Consider the following 13,704-nt stretch of genomic DNA (forward strand, 5'->3'; position numbering starts at 1 on the left):
ATCCAAAAAAAAGTGGTTTATTGGCTGAAACTATCACCCATTTATACTCACGGTAAATATCCACATCGGGTGGTATATTAAAAAATGAATTAATACTCTGTTCTACCTACAAATAATGCTCAAAACAATGGGGTAAAGACTTCAGAATAGAAACTCAGATGCTGAGGCAAGCAGGGGAGGGGCAGGCAAAGAGATGACCTTAACCCTAAAAGCGTTCCCACCTAGAGATTTCAGTGAATTGGGATCCAATCTAAATGGTCCCTCTTAGAGCAAGAGAAGCACCATATATGAAACCTGCAACCCACACTGGTCCCTGTTCTGCCTCACATGAAGTGAGTGACTTTCGGCAAATTACGAAAGAACAGAACAATCCCTGCACCTTCCCCCTGGCAAGGCTGTTTGGAGACTGAATGAAATTGCTTATGTGAAATTGATCTGTAAACTGGAAAGCAACATGCAAATGGAAGGCAAGAGATTTAGGGTTTACTTAGATCAGTGTGTAACAAGTGCAGGACTCATCCATGAGAAGAAGTGAAGAATTTACCACTGAATCATACCAGGAGAAAGTAATTCCCTATGTAATGATCTTCCAATCTCCCTGCTGACATGAAGGACAAAGTCCAAGATTGGTACCATGATCCAGTTAATACCTCTTCCTAACAGTTACTAAAGACAGAACAGGACTGAGGCTCAGGACCTTCAGCAAACAAAAGCGGTGGGCAGGGCTTCCCTGGTGGCGCAGTGGTTGAGAGTCCGCCTGCCGATGCAGGGGACACGGGTTCGTGCCCCGGGCCAAGAAGATCCCACATGCCGCAGAGTGTCTAGGCCCGTGAGCCATGGCCGCTGAGCCTGCGCGTCCGGAGCCTGTGCTCCGCAACGCGAGAGGCCACAACAGTGAGAGGCCCGCGTACCGCAAAAAAAAAAAAAAAAAACGGTGGGCAATTAATTCTGTTTTACTTTCTTTCTATAAACTTTTTAACAACTCTTCTAATTATGTCAAGTGATACTGGTTTTCCATTTAAGACAGTGATATAAAATCTCCCAAAATAAATTAATTTTGACGAAAGAAAAAAACTGAGTTAATCTAGAGAGAAATATTACATAAGTAATAATAACATGGGTAGCACATGGATATGGCACAAACCATGAAGCTGATGTGCGAATGACTGAAATTTGGAAAACACTTAATGATGAAATGTCCGAAAGGGCCACTCCAAACTCATAATTCCTAGAAGGCAAGGACCAAGTTTTATCCATCTCTAATACTCCAGAACCTTATGCAGCACATAGAACACAGTGGACCCCCTACAAACACTCTATTAATTGGGAGATAATTCTTATTATAAATACTCAGTTTGAGCCTTGGTGCATCCTGGCTCTAAAACCAAACACATGAGTAGATTTCCCCAGGCAGGTAAGAGTGAGATCGACCCTAAATAATCAGGAGATCAGAGCCAAGGACAAAATAAACCCTGAGAAGCTTTGCGAGGAAAAAAGGAGACTGTTTGCACACTGTGCATCAGAAAACAAAGAGAAAGTCTAAAAATAAAACAAAAAACTTAGAGCAAAGAAACAAAAAGCAAAGCTCCACAAACTCCACAGCTTCGGTTAGCCTGACCACAGCTGAATTAATGCTTCCCAAAGAACTAAATGAGGGAAATGAGGGAAACTCAACTGGGGTGCGGGGTGAGGGGTGGGAGGGAGGCTGTGTTGTCAGGTCAGCTGTTTTTGAGAAGAACCTAAATTCAAAACTAGAAAAAACTTTCACTAAAAACCTATATAGATAGGGAAGTATTTTAAAAACTTCACACTGATAAGTTGACTTAGATGATTTAGTAGCACTGATGAAAAATCTTGAAAACTGTTCATCATATTTGGGGAACTCCATAAACACTGGGAATGAAAAGAAAAGCAATTTTAAAAATTAGCAGTATCGGAGAGATTGGTTCAAGATGGCGGAGTAGAAGGACGTGCTCTCACTCCCTCTTGTGAAAGCACCAGAATCACAACTAACTGCTGAACAATCATCGACAGGAAGACACGGGAACTCACCAAAAATGATACCCCACATCCAAAGACAAAGGAGAAGCCACAGTGAGACAGTAGGAGGGGCGCAATCACAATAAAATCAAATCCCATAACTGCTGGGTGGGTGATTCACAGACCAGAGAACACTTATACCACAGAAGTCCACCCACTGAGTGAAGGTTCAGAGCCCCACGTCAGGCTTCCCAACCTGAAGATCGGGCACTGGGAGGAGGAATCCCCAGAGAATCAGACTTTAAAAGATAGCAGGATTTGATTTCAGGACTTCAACAGGACTGGGAGAGACAGAGACTCCACTCTTGCAGGGCACACACAAAGTGTGTGAGTTCTCAGAGTTTCTGCTGAGAAATCAGCTGTTACCTTATGGGAGTTCCCTTGTATGTTATTTGTCATTTTTCCCTTGCTGCTTTCAATAATTTTTCTTTGTCTTTAATTTTTGCAAGTTTGATTACTATATGTCTCGGCGTGTTTCTCCTTGGGTTTATCCTGTATGGGACTCGCTGTGCTTCCTGGACTTGGGTGGCTATTTCCTTTCCCACATTAGGGAAGTTTTCGACTATAATCTCTTCAAATGTTTTCTCGGGTCCTTTCTCTCTCTCTTCTCCTTCTGGGACTCATCAAGAAAAAGAGGGAGAGGACTCAAATCAATAAAATTAGAAATGAAAAAGGAGAAGTTACAACAGACACTGCAGAAATACAAAGCATCCTAAGAGACTACTACGAGCAACTCTATGCCAATAAAATGGACAACCTGGAAGAAATGGACAAATTCTTTCAAAGGTATAACCTTCTAAGGCTGAACCAGGAAGAAGCAGAAAATATGAACAGACCAATCACAAGTAATGAAATTGAAACTGTGATTAAAAATCCTCCAACAAACAAAAGTCCAGGACCAGATGGCTTCACAGGTGGATTCTATCAAACATTTAGAGAAGAGCTAACACCCATCCTTCTCAAACTCTTCCAAAAAATTGCAGAGGAAGGAACACTCCCAAACTCATTCTATGAGGCCACCATCACCCTGATACCAAAACCAGACAAAGATACTACAAAAAAAGAAAATTACAGACCAATATCACTGATGAATATAGATGCAAAAAACCTCAACAAAATACTAGCAAACAGAATCCAACAGCACATTAAAAGGATCATACACCATGATCAAGTGGGATTTATCCCAGGGATGCAAGGATTCTTCAATATATGCAAATCAATCAATGTAATACACCATGTTAACAACTGAAGGATAAAAACCATATGATCATCTCAATAGATGCAGAAAAAGCTTTTGACAAAATTTAACACCCATTTATGATAAAAACTATCCAGAAAGTGGGTATAGAGGGAACCTACCTCAACATAATAAAGGCCATGTATGACAAACCCACAGCAAACATCATTCTCAATGGTGAAAAACTGAAAGCATTTCCTGTAAGATCAGGAAGAAGACAATGATGTCCACTCTCGACACTATTATTCAACATAGTTTTGGAAGTCCTAGCCACAGCAATCAGAGAAGAAAAAGAAATAAAAGGAATACAAGTTGGAAAAGAAGAAGTAAAACTGTCACTGCTGATGACATGATATTATACATAGAGAATCCTAAAGATGCCACTAGAAAACTACTAGAGCTAATCAATGAATCTGGTAAAGTTGCAGGATACAAAATTAATGCACAGAAATCTCTTGCATTCCTATACACTAACAACACAAGATCAGAAAGAGAAATTAAGAAAACAATCCCATTCACCATTGCAACAAAAAGAATAAAATACCTAGGAATAAACCTACCTAAGGAGGTAGAAGACCTGTACTCAGAAAACTATAAGACACTGGTGAAAGAAATCAAAGATGACACAAACAGATGGAGAGATATACCATGTTCTTGGATTGGAAGAATCAATACTGTGAAAATGACTATACTACCCAAAGCAATTTACAGATTCAGTGCAATCCCTATCAAATTACCAATGGCATTTTTTACAGAACTAGAACAAAAAAATCTTAAAATTTGTATGGAGACACAAAAGACCCTGAATAGCCAAAGCAGTCTTGAGGGAAAAAAACGGAGCTGGAGGAATCACGCTCCCTGACTTCAGACTATACTACAAAGCTATAGTAATCAAGACAATATGGTACTGGCACAAAAACAGAAATATAAATCAATGGAACAGGACAGAAAGCCCAGAGATAAACCCACGCACCTATGGTCAACTATTCTATGACAAAGGAGGCAAGGATATACAATGGAGAAAAGACGGTCTCTTCAATAAGTGGTGCTGGGAAAACTGGACAGCTACATGTACAAGAATGAAATTAGAACACTCCCTAACACCATACACAAAAATAAACTCAAAATGGATTAAAGACTTAAATGTAAGACCAGACACTATAAAACTCTTAGAGGAAAACATAGGAAGAACACTCTTTGACATAAATCACAGCAAGATCTTTTTTGATCCACCTCCTAGAGTAATGGAAATAAAAACAAAAATAAACAAATGGGACCTAATGAAACTTAAAAGCTTTTGCACAGCAAAGGAAACTATAAACAAGATGAAAAAACAACTCTCAGAATGGGAGAAAATATGTGCAAATGAATCAATGGATAAAGGATTAATCTCCAAAATGTATAAACAGCTCATGTAGCTTAATATTAAAATGAAAACAACCCAATCAAAAAATGGACAGAAGACCTAAATAGACATTTCTCCAAAGAAGACATACAGATGGCCAAGACACACATGAAAAGCTGCTCAACATCACAAATTATTAGAGAAATGCAAATCAAAACTACAATGAGGTATCACCTCACACCAGTTAGAATGGGCATCATCAGAAAATCTACAAACAACAAATGCGGGAGATGGTGTGGAGAAAAGGGAACCCTCTTGCACTGTTGATGGGAATGTAAATTGATAAAACCACTATGGAGAACAGTATGGAGGTTCCTTAAAAAACTAAAAATAGGGCTTCCCTGGTGGCGCAGTGGTTGAGAGTCCACCTGCCAATACAGGGGACATGGGTTCGTGCCCCAGTCCAGGAAGATCCCACATGCCACAGAGCGGCTGGGCCCGTGAGCCATGGCCGCTGAGCCTGCCCATCCGGAGCCTGTGCTCCGCAACGGGAGAGGCCACAACAGTGAGAGGTCCGCGTACCGCAAAAAACCCCCAAAAAACTAAAAATAGAATTATCATACGACCCAGCAATCCCACTACTGGGTATATACCCTGAGAAAACCATAATTCAAAAAGACACATGCACCCCAATGTTCATTGTAGTAGTATTTCCAATAGCCAGGTCATGGAAGCAACCTAAATGCCCGTCGACAGATGAATGGATAAAGAAGATGTGGTACATATATACAATGGAGTATTACTCAGCCATAAAAGGGAATGAAATTGGGTCATTTGTAGAGACGTGGAGAGATCTAGAGACTGTCCTACAGAGTGAAGTAAGTCAGAGAGAGAAAAACAAATATCGTATATTAATGCATGTATGTGGAATCTAGAAAAATGGTACAGATTCGGTTTACAAGGCAGAAATAGAGACACAGATGTAGAGAAGAAACGTATGGATACCAAGGGGGGAAAGTGACGGGGTGGTGGTGGTGGTGGAATGAATTGGAAGATTGGGATTGACATATATACACTAATATGTATAAAATAGATGACTAATAAGAACCTGCTGTATAAAAAATAAAATAAAATCCAAAAAAATAAAAATAAAAATTAGCAGTATCTTTATAAAAAAACTAGTCACATGTAGATGTTTTATTATCACTATAAAAAACCTGAAAAGTTTATTTCAAAAGACATATGCAAAATATGTACCCAATAATCTAAAACCAAGACGCTAGAGCATCAGTATAGCTTTGATCCTCCAATTACCAAGCATAAAATAGCAGTCTCCTTGGTGAAGGGGTATCGCCAAACCAGGTGTCTCTATGTCCCATGAGATCTTAAAACCAACATGCCAAATATCAGGATCTCTGCCTTCGAGTTGAGGGTCATCCTCACTTTCCTCTTCAGGGTCTGTCAAAAGAGAAGAGAGTTGTCAGAAAGGAAATGTTTCATCTAAAGTTCTGGGTTTCATAACAGTTACCTTAGGAATAACTGAGGTTTTAATAAAATATGGATAAGTGAACTATAGACTCTTTTTACATCATATTTTTTTAAAAAACACATTCTTGAGAATATTTTTCACATGTCATTTATTTTTTAATCAAAAAAATCTGAAAATGGTGAGGAAATAACCACAGATACCAAAGGTAATGAAAGAAGATTATTTTGTTCAATGTAACCAAATTAGAAAATCTGGATAGGTTTTTAGGAAAACATTTATGACCAAAATTGACCCCAGAAGAGGTAGAAAAGCTTAAAAAAGCCAAAGAAGATATAGGGGTAGTTGTCAAAGAACACAGGAGTAGAGAGCTGCAAAGGAGAATTCTATCAAAAAACTAAGAAGTGGGTAATTTCAATCCACTGTAAATTGTTCAAGAGCACAGAAAAAGAAAAGCGTTCAAATTCTTTTCATAAAGACAAAATACGTATCAAACTCCAAAGCAAGCACACGCATGTGTGTGCGCGCGCGCACACACACACACACCAGTCTCACATCTGAAAATCAATGCATAATTCTTAAATACAGTACAGATGGTCCCCAACTTAACGATTTTTCAACTTTACAATGGTGTGAAAGCAACATGCGTTCAGTCAAAACCATACTTCGAATTTTGAATTTCATCCTATCCCAGGCTAGCGACATGCAGAACAATACTCTCTTTGATGTTGGGCAGAGGCAGCTCCAAGTCAGCCACGTGATCAGAAGGGTGGAGAACTAATACACTTACAACCATTCTGTACCCATATAACCATTCTCATTTTCACTTTCAGTACAATATTCAATAAGTTACATGAGATATTCAACACTCTATTGTAATATACTTTGTGTCTGATGATTTTGCTCAGCTGTAGGCTAATGTAAGTGTTCTGAGCAGGTTTAAGGCAGGCTAGGCTAAGGTATGATGTTCGGTAGGTTAGCTGTATTAAATGCAGCTGTGACTTATGATATTTTCAACTTACAATGGGCTTATTGGGAGATAACCCCATTGTAAGTCATGGAAGATCTATATAAGAAAACAGAATCCAAATCCAGCAGCATATTAAAAGGATAACTTTCCATGACCAAGTAGAACTTATTCCATGAGTATAAGGATAGTTCAATATGCAAAAGTCTATACTTGAAATTCATCATATTCATAGATGAAAACAAACAAACAACAGATATATGAGTCACCAGAATTACACAAATGTATGTGACAAAATATATCCTTTTGCAGTAAAAACCTCAATAAGGTAGCAATGGGTGGCTAGTTCCTTAACATGATACAATACAGATCTATCTCAATCCCAAAGCCAGCATATTTTAATAGGGAAACATTAGAAACAGTCCCAAAGTTAAGACAATGCCCTTTATCACAACACCGACTCACTCAAACAAATGTAAAGACATATTATGTTCCTGGGAAATAAGACAAAACATCATGGAAATGACGGTTCTCCCTAAATCACCTATAAATTTGACACAAACACAACAGAAATACCAACAGGATTGATTTTTTAGGTGAATGGGCAGGTCACTAGACAAGCTGATTCTCTAATTCACATAGAAATATAAACAAGCAAGCACAGACATGGAATTTTTTTTTAACTATAAAAGAGCTCCTACACATCAATAAGATAAAGATCAATTATCACATAGAAAAATGGACAAAAGTTGTAACGACAGAACACATAAAATGAAATGAGTCTGTAAACATATAAAAAGATGTTCAAACTTATTTATGTAAGAGAAATACAAAGCCATAATAGATATTTTTCACCTATCAGATCACAAAAAAATCAAGCACTTTGGTAAAATATGGTGTTAGTAAGAGTGCAGCAAAATGGCACATTCATATTCTCTGTAGAAGACTATTTGGCAATTCCTATCAAAATTACAAATACATAAACCCTTTGAACTTATAAGAATTCCACAATTCCACTTTTAGGAATGTATACTAAAATTCCTACTTCCAGAGGTTGCAAATTGAGTGAGGATATTTACTGTAATACTGTTTATAAGAGCAAAAGATCAGAATAACCTAAATATCCATCAATAAGTTTCTGGTTTAATAAATTATGAAATGTCCAAGTAATAAATACTATATAGCCACTAAAAGTAACATGAGTATGCACTGATAGAGAACTATCTGATATATTTTTAAGGGAAAGAAAGGCATAGGCTATAATTTGTGTAAAAAGTACAAACACACACATGTACATATATGTACATATAATATTTCTGGAAGGAAAGTCAAGACTGACTTTTCTGGGCAGAGAACTACACGGCTGGGATGAGGAGTGGGAGAGACGTAAAGGAAGTGGAAGGCAGACACTATGGTTCACCTACACTAATAGTCCTGCACTTACATAAAAACTTGTATTTACTGAGCAGTTACTGTATACAAGGCACTGACCTGGGCACTTGGGGTATATCAGTAAATGAAACAAAGACCTAGACCCAGGGGAGCTTTCCTTCCAGGGGAGTTGTAAATGTTCATCACTGATTACTAAAAAAGGGAATATTTCAAATTCCATTAGACTTTAATCCACTAGACTCTGGTCTTCAAGGGCAGGGTCCATTTTTCTGTTTCATCCACATTTAGAGCCCCAGTGACTGGCATATAAAAAGCATCCAATGAACACCTGTACTAAATTGCCTGCTTAAAAACAGAATGTTCTTTCAGTTCACACCATTCACGGTCCTTACTATGCTAGATGGCAGGAAAAGAAAATGTTAATTTTGGGGGGGGAACAAATGCAAATTAAATCAAATAATGTAATAAAGCGTGACACTGCTAAATTAGGACAGTTCTCAATATTAAAGAAATCTAGAGAAGAGACAGGTTCAATGAGGGTTCGAAAGGGTAGAGCAGAATTCTTGGAGAAGATCAAACTTGAAAGACAAGTACGGTTCAGACTCACAGAGGGCAGAGTACAAAAGATGTAAAGTTTTACGCCATCAAAATGGACAATAAACCATGTTTTACTTAGGCTGCATCATGGGCATGCCACACACACAATCCAAAAGTATGTGCTCCCAGATGGCACGTATTCACATACAGAGTCCCTAAATTCTGAACATCTTACTCGCCAGTAACTGTGCACCACGGTCAGAGGCAGTAAAAGAAAGGAAAAAGAAACTCCCCTTTATAACTATTTGTTCCCATTACTTTGCAAAGGTATGGTGAAAAAAATCAGACCAGAAATCCAAGTTCATGGTCTCTTCAAAGAAGGAATGCTACCAGAACCTTTACGGACACATGCAACTGTGGAGATCTTCAATTCTCTAAGTTTGAATCTAAAATCTGGGACTTCCCTGGCAGCACAGTGGTTAAGAATCTGCCTGCCAATGCAGGGGACACTGATTCAAGCTCTGGTCCGGGAAGATCCCACATGCCGTGGAGCAACTAAACCTGTGCGCCACAACTACTGAGCCCGCGCACCTAGAGCCTGTGTTCCACAACAAGAGAAGCCACCACAATGATAAGCCTGCGCACCACAATGAAGACCCGATGCAGCCAAAAATAAATAAATAAATTTATTCAATAAAATAAAATAAATTCTGCCATAGGAACAGAATCTTACCTTTTGTCATATGCATTATTTCTGATACATATTTTCTCAAATACTCTTTAGTTAAGAGCAATTTTTAGCTAGACTTCTTTAAAGTAATAGAATTAAAAAGTCCAAAGGCATTTTCTAGGTTAATCCCAAAAACATTTTAAAGAGAGTCCTCTGGAACAGGAGTGACAAATACCTTATATATCAGAGGACACAACGAATTCACTGGTTGTGGCTTTTCTGAGGACTGGTGTAGAATCACTCTGAAATTTTCTCTAGGCTCAGCAGGAAAGAGTGGTATGATTGATTACTGATGTCTGTCACAGGCACTTGAAGGGAGCTAGCAGCATCAGAACTAGATATTTGCTGTCCATGTCTGATGACATTTTCCAGGAAGTTCCTGTACATAATACACAGTTACACCTGAAAATACCAGAATTTGCAAAACTAGATCCTATGGACCAGAAAAGAGCTCACGAAGATATATAGCTTGACCTTCACTATATTTTCTGAACAAATCTAAAGTTAGTTGCCCACTGATAAAAGTGCTTTGTGTAAAAATACCAGTGTCCAGCTACTCTTGAATTATAAGCTCAAATATCACTGGGACAGTCACAAGTGGCTGCAGGTAAGAAGTAGCTGCCCATTTTAGACAAGGCACTAGTGGCAGTCCCCAGTCAGCCACTTGACTCCTTTGCAGTACCTGCCCAGCCCCTACAGGCATTCAAGTCCATGAACCTTGCTCTAGTCTACAGGCAAATCAGGCCTATCCCCAGCTTTTATAAAGTTTAACAGGAACAGAGTCAGGACCATTCATTTGAATGCCGTCCACAGCTGCTTTCACATATAACAACAAGGTTGAGCAGCTAAGACACAGACCATAAGGCCCATAAAGCTGAAAATCTTTACTATCTGGTCCTTTATACAGAAAACACTTGCCAACTGCTGCTCTAGAGTCTTGATATCTGTGATTTGATAGAGATGCCTACAGCACATATTAGTGAAGAAGCCGAGGCTGAATAAAGTAATAATGATGCAATGTGACTAACACCTACTAATGTTGAAACCGAGCAGGGCCCTATGGGGCTCCCAGGCATAGAGGCCTTTTGGTCCCCCATTTCTTATAGGCAAGACTCCAGCCTCCATGACGTTCCCTGAGTTCCAAAGGGCAGATTCAAACAGTTGCTAATCAAGGGAGGAGCAGCCAGGAAACCACCTGAGGCCAGATTAAAGGGACCAGAGAAGGTCCTCAAGATTAGGAGACCATTGGAGACCCTGCACACACCCTAATCTTGTCAGCAACCCCACCCTTTAGAAACTCTGCAGAAGAAAGAACAATGCAAGACTGTTACTGCCTTGAACCTTATTGCATACCCCTGACCACGAGCCCCCGACTATAAGGCCTCTCCCTATTCCCCAAGGAGGGGGCACACTTGAGGCGCTAGCCTGCTGTGTTCCCCCCTTTGCCTGGCAAAGAATAAAGCCACCCTTTCTTTCCCCTCCAAAACTCTGTCTCTGTATCTCATTTCGGCACTGGTGTACAGGGAGCCAAGATTTTGGCAGCAGTGTCATGTGACTAATACCAGCATACAACATAATAAAGCAATTAATGCTAAATTATTTGATAAGATCAATTTAACAAAAGAATACTGATATGAGAACTCAATATTTATATGTGTGATACCCCAAGGCTTTCAGGCTGCTTCATGCTAGAGGGTCCTAATGATAACAGATGTAGCAAGTAGCCCAAGAAAAAAGAATAGAGACATTTTAAGAAGACTTGTCATACGTCCCTCCCTGGTCAAATCAATGACAACTTAACTTAAAAACAAATGATTTTTAAACTACAAAGACAATGATTTTCAGGTAGTTTTAATGCCACCAAGTATGGACGTTCTAAAAAGGGATCATCTTTATAGGCTAACAGACTGGTTGACTACTTTCCCCTCTAAATTTCATCCTCACACTCTTCTCAGTATGGAACCAATACAGTCTTGAACAACAAACAGAGACAGTAATTGCAATCAGTGTTGCCTGATGTCTCCCATAAATCCAGCACCTTTGCAATGTGCTCATTAAAATAATGTTTTGTTGAAAGTTTGTTTCCTCCGTCAGCTGGGTAGGGAGGAGGGAAGCTGTATGTCTGATAAATTTTTTATTGCATAAATACAGTGTTGCCCACTTTCTCAATAAAATCAACTTGTAATTACCTATAGCAACTGCAACTGATTACTGTTCCCCTGTGTTATTTTGGAAACAAGCAGAGGCAGTTGGCTCCTACTTGCCTTTGAACTTCAGTAACGTTGAAACGATTTTAAGTATCTCAATGTGTTTGGTGCATTCCCAGCTCCCACTAACCAAACTACTAAAGAAGTGAAAGATGTGACAAAACACAAAAGAAGACTAAGTTTAAAGGTCAAGTTTAAAATGTCCACAACTGCCCCCGCCAAGTTAACCAATTTGATTTATTTATACTAACTAGTTTTTGAGAAAAAATTAATTCCATTTAATAAAAGATAAATGCCATCAAATGTTTTGTTTCCATTCACAAAGCTGTATGCAAACAGTGTCGCATAGAAAACAAAGATAGAAGCCTGAGCACGAAAGAAGAGATGACAGTTCTAATCAAGTAAAATATATCACTTGAAATTTTCTACCATGTTTAACAGCATATACCATTAATAATGTATGTCAATAATTTCCCTGATATGTAAATATATATTCATCATCACCACACATTAAAAATTAGCCCTGGGCTTCCCTGGTGGTGCAGTGGTTGAGAATCTGCCTGCCAATGCAGGGGACACGGGTTCAAGCCCTGGTTTGGGAAGATCCCACATGCCACGGAGCAACCAGGCCCATGAGCCACAATTACTGATCCTGCGCGTCTGGAGCCTGTGCTCTGCAACAAGAGAGGCCGCAATAGTGAGAGGTCCGCGCACCGTGATGAAGAGTGGCCCCCACTTGCCGCAACTAGAGAAAGCCCTCGGACAGAAACGAAGACCCAACACAGCCATAAATAAATAAATAAATAAATAAAATTAAAAACAAACAAACAAAAAACTATTCCCTTAAAAAAAATAGCCCTATTTCTTATTCTCTATTCCTTTAGCCAAGTGCTAAAATTCTAAGACTCTGGACCTGGCAACTATTTTCTGTTTCCTTAACCCTATACCTAGAGGGGCTTAAATAGCAGGTACCTTCCTATCCATGTCACAGATATTGAGGCAGGAGAAACCCAGAAGTTGCAGAGGGTCAGCTGGTGTACGGAGCCTAACGATGCTTTCTCTGTCCAGCACTGATCTATGACATTCCAGCGCCTGGGACAAGAAATCATTTTTTAAAATGGAGACAGAAAGTGAAAGGGGAAGGTATGAGGTTGGGAAGACACATTCTAGAAGGGAAATGGCATGGTGGGTGTTTAGGAACGTAACTGATTCTGAGTTGTAAGAGTATTACATGAATGACATGGATTTGCAAGTGAAGAGGCTGGAGAGGCAGCGAGAGGCCAGGACATGGCGGGTTTTGTGAATCATGGTAAGCAAGCTAGACTTATACTGAGGGCAGTGGCAGACACTGATAATGACTTTTTCATAGGGTCAGATCTGTTTTTCAGAATGATCCCCTGGGAAGGTAGATGCTTCTGTGTGCAGGTTTTGGATAATTTTCCAGGATAGGTTTCCAAAGTAATGGCAAATGGCCTAAGCCAGAGAACATTTGGGAACACTCCTGAAGGACTCTATTCCTTAGAAAGAAGGGTGGGTCAGGAAGAAGCCTTCCTCAAAGAGCTCTACCGGGCTTCCCTGGTGGTGCAGGGGCTTCCCTGGTGGCGCAGTGGTTGAGAGTCCGCCTGCCAATGCAGGGGACACAGGTTCGTGCCCCGGTCCGGGAAGATCCCACATGCCGCGGAGCGGCTGGGCCCGTGAGCCATGGCCGCTGAGCCTGCGCGTCCGGAGCCCGTGCTCCGCAACGGGAGAGGCCACAGCAGTGA

The 13,704-nt window shown here is 39.8% G+C and overlaps 1 protein-coding gene across 9 annotated transcripts in view; it reads right to left on the reverse strand.

Moving 5' to 3' along the window:
• FTO (FTO alpha-ketoglutarate dependent dioxygenase) overlaps positions 1–13,704 on the reverse strand; it is a gene marked incomplete at its 5' end in the record, with an annotated part of 363,984 nt that overhangs the window by 233,172 nt on the left and 117,108 nt on the right. For 7 of the 9 annotated variants that reach the window (XM_079723148.1, XM_079723150.1, XM_079723154.1 and 4 more), the window contains one exon: positions 5,937–6,080. The exons of the other annotated variants lie outside the window; for them this stretch is intronic. In XM_079723148.1, coding sequence (XP_079579274.1) covers positions 5,937–6,080 — 144 coding nt within the window. The remainder of the gene's footprint in view (positions 1–5,936; positions 6,081–13,704) is intronic. 9 annotated transcript variants of the gene reach the window in all.

The sequence above is a fragment of the Hyperoodon ampullatus genome (assembly GCF_949752795.1).
Source record: "Hyperoodon ampullatus genome assembly, chromosome: 18".
NCBI classification, from domain to species: Eukaryota; Metazoa; Chordata; class Mammalia; order Artiodactyla; family Ziphiidae; genus Hyperoodon; species Hyperoodon ampullatus.